This window comes from Morone saxatilis, unplaced genomic scaffold, assembly GCF_004916995.1.
Source record: "Morone saxatilis isolate NCDOM2014 unplaced genomic scaffold, NCSU_SB_2.0 Contig11, whole genome shotgun sequence".
Classification (NCBI taxonomy): domain Eukaryota; kingdom Metazoa; phylum Chordata; class Actinopteri; family Moronidae; genus Morone; species Morone saxatilis.
Genome location: NW_023339663.1, coordinates 5,162,684 through 5,171,247, shown reverse-complemented (window position 1 = coordinate 5,171,247; position 8,564 = coordinate 5,162,684). Strand labels below are relative to the sequence as shown.

The window sequence follows — 8,564 nt, the reverse complement described above, 5'->3', positions numbered from 1 at the left end:
AACACTTTAAGTATAAAAACATATATAAATACATGCACAGTTCTAACTAAGTAAGTGAATAGAAAAGACATAAAATAAACAGTCAACAGTCAAGGTAAATGTATTGTTAATAGTTGTCTTTATTATCAAAAAGGGAGGGGCGTATCGGTGTCTGTGTTTGATTGACAGCAGCTGGCCAGCTGCCAGAGTGGTACACTGCAGGGAATGACAATGTAAACAAACTACTTGCTGTAGTCTACGTTTGATGGGCAGAGTATTAGTGTCGTTAAGGAAGAAGAACCATACCATAACCTAACTAGACCTAAGTGACATTTCCAGCTATGTTCACATGCTGTTTAAATTGCTGCAACTGAGCAGCTAATTAGCTATCTAGTCTGTAAACTGATGTTAGCAGTGCACTCTTCCTCAGTTTTTGTTTGGTGGCTCAACAAAAGTGCAGGACAAGACGTCTGTTAAAGTTAGTGAGTTAGAGGAGTTAGAAGGACAGTTTCGCAGGAAGGCCAATTTGGATTGTTGTTCTGTGGCTCTTATGTTTTGAAGCTGCTTTCTGACTCAGTGTGACCGCTTGCTCTTGCGTGACAGAACAATGACACTGCTGCTTTATTCTGCATCGAAAAATAGTTTCCATCTACGTAGATGGGTACCAGAATGGTAGTCAGTGAAATGAATGCAAAACTAGGGGGCGCTGTCATGAAACCAAAAGGAATAAAAATGTAGCTTCTGATTTCTTTCTCAAAGGAGAACACAGGACAATGTATCTATTGAGTGAAATAAAATAAATGCATTTTAATTTTAGTTGCACTTTAACATGCTTTTACTGTACCTCAGTTAATAACGTGCATTTTGTGTATATTGCCTTTTATATCACATCAATATAATTGTCCATCTTTATGTTTGGTTTTGCCAGTTTATTAAGTACACCTAGCCAAAACTAATGCAGTCTAATATAAGAGCCATGCTCTTCATGAACTTAATAACACTCAGTTTTTTTAAACTGTTTTAGAGAGGTGTGGATACAACTTCATGGTGTTTCTGGCAGATACAGACAGATACAATTCAGTAGAGTATAGTGCTGTTTCATTACACTGTGTTCCCAATATTTTGTTCGCCACATTTATATGAACAAGGGTAGACTGCAAAACATCAACCATTCAACAGCAGTTCAAACTACAGACTCCAAAATATCCATAAAGTTGAATCAACAACTCAATAAAACAGTTTCAACAAAATTTAACCAAATGTTAAAACCTTAATGAAGGTAGAATTTATAGGAGGATTGTTGTATTTTATCGTTTGTGTTAGTTGTACCTAATAAAATGAGAGTATGCTGACAGGACATTCTGTAATTCCACTAATGTTAATTAAATATGGAGAGTGGGAATTTTCCATATTAATGAACTTCGGTTACATTCAAGCACTTGCAAGGTGAGTTTACACAATGCTAATTAGGCTAATAGGGTGTTTCCCTGTGAGCTCAAAAACATACAACATACACTGATTTTTATGGATACAGCGCCAACAGACTACATTATCCACTGAGAAAACAGTACTGTTAATATTGCCTCGTTTCTATTACTGCAAAGGTTGACTTAATTTTGAATTTGCAATTTATCTTAAGTGCACTCATCTGAAAGTGATGTGCCTAATGTCTTAGCTGATAATAATGTCAAGACACTTTTGTTAATTGGGGAGAATGATTTTGTTTAAAGCCTTTTAAGATCAAATTAATGGCTGGTCTGATACGTTTCACTGCATAAGTCAAGCCAACATTACACTCACTGTTCAACCCGTAATACATATTTTTGACTATAGAAATACCAATACTCTTGATTACATAATGACACGATATCAGCCTGCTAATGTCTGTATCATATCATCCCAAACATCTTTGTTTTAACGCCAAGCAAATATTCAGTTTCTTGCATGCCATATTAGAGGATGATGCTGTTCAATGATAAAACTTTGTGTTCCAGGAAGCGCGATAGCAAGTAATCTTTGACACACACTTTCAGTGTCTGAAGAATAAACACTGCTGTCATTTCAAATGTCTTCTGAGAGCAATGAGAGCAACAACACAGTACCTGAAATGTGGCCTTGAATATAAAACGTCTGGCTACTCTTCAGCCCGCACTGATCATGGTCCTTTTAATTACTTTCTCATTTAGGAGCCACCCAAGGTTCTGTTTATTGTAACCCACTTCATTACTGTCATGTGGCCAATGTGGTTGCCATGGTGTGACCATTATGCCATGTCCTTTGAATTTCAATTATCATTCACAGTCTGATTTGTGCCGAAGACATTACCAGGCTGCACAAATATCATTCTCTCTCATCTTGAGGAGTCAAACCCCACCCCTGAAAGTCATATCTATAATCATGTCCCTGCAATAGATGTCACCTGATGGTGTGAAAAAGAGTGCAGATGGCAAATCATGCTCATTTTTTGTAATTCTCATAAATGTTTTTTGTTGCACAGGCCCAATTGTGACACAGATCACTTCTGCACATTAAAAGTCACCCTGAGGTTGCCTTTGCATGGTAATTAAACAGATGCCCATCTTGTAAGGTGCGCCATCACTCCAGTCAGAGTCTTAAAGCACTTTCCACCAAACTGCTGCTCTGCAAAACACATAAATGTTTACGCAAGGCTGTCAGCTAAAACACGTCCGGCTTCTACAATGTCTTTCAGTATAAGCACCAGTTCATTTAGATAATGATGGAGCTCTTACTCAATAACAATCGAGACAAATGGCAACAGAATCAAGCCCCACTTAAAGAAAGAAAATATAAGCTTAGGTTAGCCTTATTTGTTCAAAATTGTTTTTCTTTCATTACCCAAGTGCTAAACAATGCCCAGGGATAAGAGGGTAAGCAGTTCATCTGTGTAGAGATTGACATTACCATCTCCCCCATGTCAACAGCAAGGTCTAATTCCACAACTGCTTGACACTTGACCTCTGGTATAGTCAGTCCTCACTTTCTCAATGTGTCAGTCAATACTTGGCTCTGTATGCAGTGTATTTCATTCAGCAATTTTAAAATGCAAAGCTAAAATAAATTCAGACTCTTTGTTCAATGACATATCATGTGGAGTTTCTCTCCGCTGCTGTACATCTTGATTGAATTTATTCATTGTCACTTGTAAGAAAGTATTGATTGGATGTAAATGATGATCAGTGAAATGTTTTCAACTCAGCAAACATGTGACAGATTGAGACAAAGAAGGCATCTGCTGTCGCTATGAAGGACTAGGAGGCTGACCACTTCAGCTCTATTTCAGCTACAATCACAGAGAGAACAGTTGCAGAATGAGACGTTGCTCTATCCTCGGCAACAGTTTCTATGACAAGAAAATGTACAAATGCTTACATCTCCTCACACATTTAGTTAATTTTAATGATGTACTGTGAATTATGATATAATATTTCATTGCTTGAAAGTGTCATGAATGGATATAAGGACAACGTACTGTTATTACAATTGGTTATCATATAAGGGAAATGACCATGGTCAACAATATAATATGGCATTTATTATAGTCCTTAAGCGGCTTCATCGTTAATTGCTACACCTCATAAACTATCTTCCTTTTTATGTCTGACCCTATGTAACATTAAATAGATACTCCATTTAATTTACAATATGTTCATATCCACAGACAGATGTTAAGATATAAAGCAATGCGACTGTGTGTCTGCACTCTATGTATAATCCAAGGCTCTCTGTAGTCCTTTTAATTGCCGTCCAAAATACTCATAAATATTTGATGCTGTGGAGATCCCACCAGATATCACCGTTTCCAAGAAGAGTCTGCTAAGGTAAGAGACATCAAAGATGGTGTCAAGAAAATGTGTCAAATATGTTTCATGAAATGCTCTGAAAGGGAATATTTGAAAGTGTAAAAAAGGTGGAGCTGTTTGATCTGTATAGAGAAGGAAAAACAAGCCAAATTCAGAAGAGTAGTCTTACTGTAGTAGCCTCCCAACCCTGACCCAGAGGTGGACAGTCATATCTCATGGGACTAGTGTCAATGCAGCCTTGTATTCTGCTAGAGTACCAATTGATTTCTGCAATGACACATAGCCCTGCACCACCATTATGTGGACTGAGTAATCCACTCAATTCATTAAATTTAAATCATTCTCAATCAAGCTCTCACGTGAACAGAGACTGGCACCAAAATAGTTCCTTTTACAGAGATAATAAGAAATTACATTCTACAATCTTGAAGCTTGTGAATTCTTGTAATTCTTGTAAAATGGGTATGTTGTTTTTTTAATATATATCCATGTTTTAGCATTCATAATAACACTGACTAAGCCTAAGAGATGCATTTTAGATTTTAAGGCTATAAAACAGAATTAAGTGTAGACCAGAGACTTAAGAAAATGCTCCAAAAAAATTAAATGGTTCCTATTTCATTAATTCTCACTCCCTAAGGCAACTATATCAGGTCACACAATGGAGGTTGCATTTAACATATGAAATAGATTCTCTCACGCACCACTGATGAGATGATAGTGAATCAAGAAAAGAGAGGCAGAGCGATACGTAGACTAGACAGCTCAAGTCACAATTAATTTCCCATTGCAGATACACCTTACACTGTAAGGATCCTGTAAGAGACTGACGGTAAGGCTTACAGTCAGTCTTAACAATGTTACACTATTACAACAAAAGAATGAGGTTGTCACAAATGATAAGCCATCTGGGACCATGGAAATGATAAGCCGTCTGGTACCTTGACCTCCAGAATAACAACAAAAATACAAGTGCTTCAGGCAAGATATCAACTCAAGATAGGTTTCAGTACCATATTAAAAGCTAAATATGCCTACAGTATTATATTATTCCATTTTCTTTTGGTTTTGACGCCCAGAATAGAAAGAAAAATATAAAGCTGATATAAATATTTTGTGTAAATAAGGTACACCAAAAAACAGAGGGAATAGTGTACTGCTTTTTGATAAAATCGGACCATGTCAGCAATAATGAAGCCAATTTCATGAGCTTTATGTTAGAATACATCACCTCCAACCATTATTGACTCAGCAGAACCACCCCAGGGCGGTGGTAGATCAAAAGACAACATAGCAGGATAATACGCTAGCTAATTACCATTGGCTATTAAAAGCATAGCGAATCCTGCATATCTGACAGTGATAACAGTAGACAAAATGCATGTCAACCACTGAAGGAGGGGTGGAACAATGATGCGGACAGGTGTTTTAGATCTACTGGTTTCCCTGTTCAGTGGTGACCTTTACTTAATCCATCCATGGATGCGTAGTGATGACAAATCTTTAGAAACAGGAAAATAACATTTAGTTGTCCTTGTAGATGTCTTATTGCTGTCCTTCTCTTTAAAACTTAAAAACATCTCAACTAGCCAATCCATTTTGCCACCAAACCACTAGCACTAGGTCTGTCTGTCTTAGAGAAACATTACAGCCAGATAAACGTGACCACCATCTTCGTAATGGTAAATTACATATTACAAAACACTTTTCAGTTTGACTGTGAGAGTTCATTCTTCTTTACTTACAAAATGATCAACTTTAAAAAGGTGGGACTTTGTTCAAGGCTGCTTGTCTAGTATTTCAGTCTAAATATTAAAACACTTTACTGAACATCTTCTTTGGGTAGGGTTTGTGTAACAAATTAAATTATCTAAAAAAAGACTTTTAACTTTTTGACTTTTAACTTTTATTGTTTCACTAACCATTTATTATTCAAATCCCCCCAAATTGTTGTCCTTTTTTCAATTACAGAATTTGGAGATTAGCTGCCATAGCTTGTGCTTCCACATTTCCCTGCATTGCAGATCTGTTTAGGACCTAGTACATGTTTATTTCTGTTTTCCTATTTTTTTTAAATAAATCAAGATTCAGTAGGTCACAGTTGAGGCAACCCCTCTGCCTTTAACAAAAACACAGCCTTTTGCCTTTTCTATGTTGAGTTTAGAAACACACTATCTAATAAAACACTGATTGTATCTATGTGTTCTGGTAATTACTTTTCATGGCATTCCCCCTCAAGAGGTAGCATACAATCTGCGCTGACCTGCTAAATTACCACCATAATGCCTCCCTCTCCAATTAGCACCCGAAAGATCACCTCGCAGGCTGATGATGGTACACAATATTTAACAACAAACCTTGGGACACAAACTGTATTTTTAATACATCAAACTTAAACAAGGGCAGAATTAGTTTTGCAGCTAATAAAATAGCTAAACAAGTCTATCTGTATGACCAGTGAAAATAATAAGAAGGCAATAAAACAGATTGAATGTTTCCAAAGCTGCTGCCTGAAGGTTATTTATGTATTTGCCTTATGTGAGCATTAAAATTGTAGGTGTGTTAAAGGGAGTGTGAGTGCTTAATTTGCTGACTACTAAATGCTAGAGGTTAATACGTCAATATAGCCCCTAGTTATATGACTCATACATCATCAGAATACCTCTCTGGTATTGACAAATTTGTTGAATGTAGGCAATAACCTTGAATTCTTTCTCTACAAGTCTACATACTGTAACTCCGAAAGCAAAAGAAATAATTCAAATTGTAGCCGTCCATGTGTTTGGCATCACACCACAAACATTTAGGTATTTAGTTATGAACAACAAAACAGTAAGCTCAAAGCCATCATTCTCCCTGTGCATGCTTTCCTCAGCAACTGCATTCAACTAATTCACCAAGAATAGATGACAAGAGTATCAAAATATGCCTGGGCACAGAGGAGAAAAAGGAAAGGCAAGTTTTATAATGCATGCCTTCCTGCGTGTGATGTCTCCATGGTATAGTCAAAGCCCCGAATTTCCTCTCACGGCTCTCATTAAGGCAGTGGTGTCAGGCACTGGCAGAGAAGAAGGACGATTTTATCAATGATTTAATTAATCATCAAAACTCCCTCTCTCCACACATTTTGCTCTTATTCATGCTTCCTGCCCATCACTCTTCCTTCAGCTTCTTCCAAAGCCTTATATCTTACACACGCATATTATATATACATATATATGTATATATATAGAAGCACACACCTGCTCTTTTTCAAGACACTGCAACACAAGTAGCCTTGTCCTTTCTCTCAGTTCCCCTGACTTCAACTTGCTCCCTCCCAGACCAGCGGGCAGCAAAAGTCCCAAAAAGCAATGTCACCACTATTCAGGAGGCATCGCATTCAGTGAATTACCACCACAAAAGGACAACTGTCTCTCAGCCTGCCCCAGAACTGAGAAAGATAATAGCCTAGTTCAACAGATAAGCTCTTCATTTCTTCCTTTTAAGTCTCCAACATGCTTAGCACACATAAAGCCTCTGCCAGGACGAATTAAGGCATCAGTATTTGGCAGGACTGAACAGACCTTCAGATTAGTGATCTTAGATTGCCCAATTTATCTTTTGAACCTATACCCCCTTTTGTTTCAGAGTCACTAGCAGGTTGAAACTGACAAAAAAAAACCTTCTCCTCTTATTTATCTCTTACCTGCTGTTGAGGCTCAAAGCCGGACAGAGAAGCAGTAAGCAAATAGCTTGGATGAATTTCATAGCTGTCTCACACTCCCGTTCCTTCTCCCTTCTCAGATGCTTTTTGCCTTTCCCCCGTGTCTTTCTCCCCGCTCTCTAGCTCTCCCACTGGCTGCCTGGGTTTTTTAGCGCACTCTCATACACACACGCACCGAGACACACAAGCAGCGAGGCAGACAGATGCAACACAGTGGCTCGGTGAGAGGGAGGATCTCTGGCTTTAAATAACACAGGGACACGGACCGACTTGCTAATGGAAAGGAGCGGGTGGGGCTGAAATCAAGAGAGGGAGATGTGGGAGTGATATGATGTCAGCGCCCGTGCAGCTTCAGCTATTGGTGAAAGGCATTCTTGCCATTGTTTGGTGCCGGCTGTTCCTCCAACAATACACCTTTCCATTCATTTCATTCTGCCTGTTTACTATCTGCAGTCTGATAGGTGGAGATACAGAACAACATTTAATGGAAAGTGAGGGCAACCCTGCTCATCACTGCAAGAACACACTCAAGGGGTTAACAGTCACAGTAAAGTCACAGTTTAGTTAAGGCAATACACTTATAGATTTAAAGTAAGAAACAAAGCTATGCACTTCAAACAGAAAGCAAGGTTAAGTTGCTGAATTGTGAATGCATACAGGCATTTTAAAAAGTAACAAATTACCATTAAAAACAACAATAAACTGTAATGCCAAGTATTGTTTAAAATTGTATCTTTTTACATTTGTTTCTTTATTAGGTTTAAATTATTTTCCCATGCTTTCCAGAAAAAGAAGTGCCCAATAACATAGAAGTAAACTGATGCAGTTTTTATTGAACTACAACTGGCTAAACTTAAATAGTATTCTAAAATAAAAACTGCAGAAAACTAAACTGAAACTAATTTAATAAAATACAATCTTAAAAGGAAAGTTAGACAACATAGAAGTAGATAAAATACTCTATTACAGTATTTGTAATTTTATATCTATATTGTATATATAGTACATTTTATTAAAATTATGTTGACAGACTATTTATGGGACAATAACCAGTTCGG

General features: G+C 37.4%; 1 protein-coding gene across 1 annotated transcript in view; it reads right to left on the bottom strand.

Moving 5' to 3' along the window:
• The window catches only part of luzp2 (leucine zipper protein 2), a 138,918-nt gene extending 131,219 nt beyond the window's left edge, over positions 1-7,699 (bottom strand). The window contains exon 1 of the mRNA XM_035652223.1: positions 7,489-7,699. Coding sequence (XP_035508116.1) covers positions 7,489-7,550 — 62 coding nt within the window. The 5' untranslated portion in view covers positions 7,551-7,699. The remainder of the gene's footprint in view (positions 1-7,488) is intronic.
• Between the last annotated feature and the right edge of the window lie 865 nt (positions 7,700-8,564).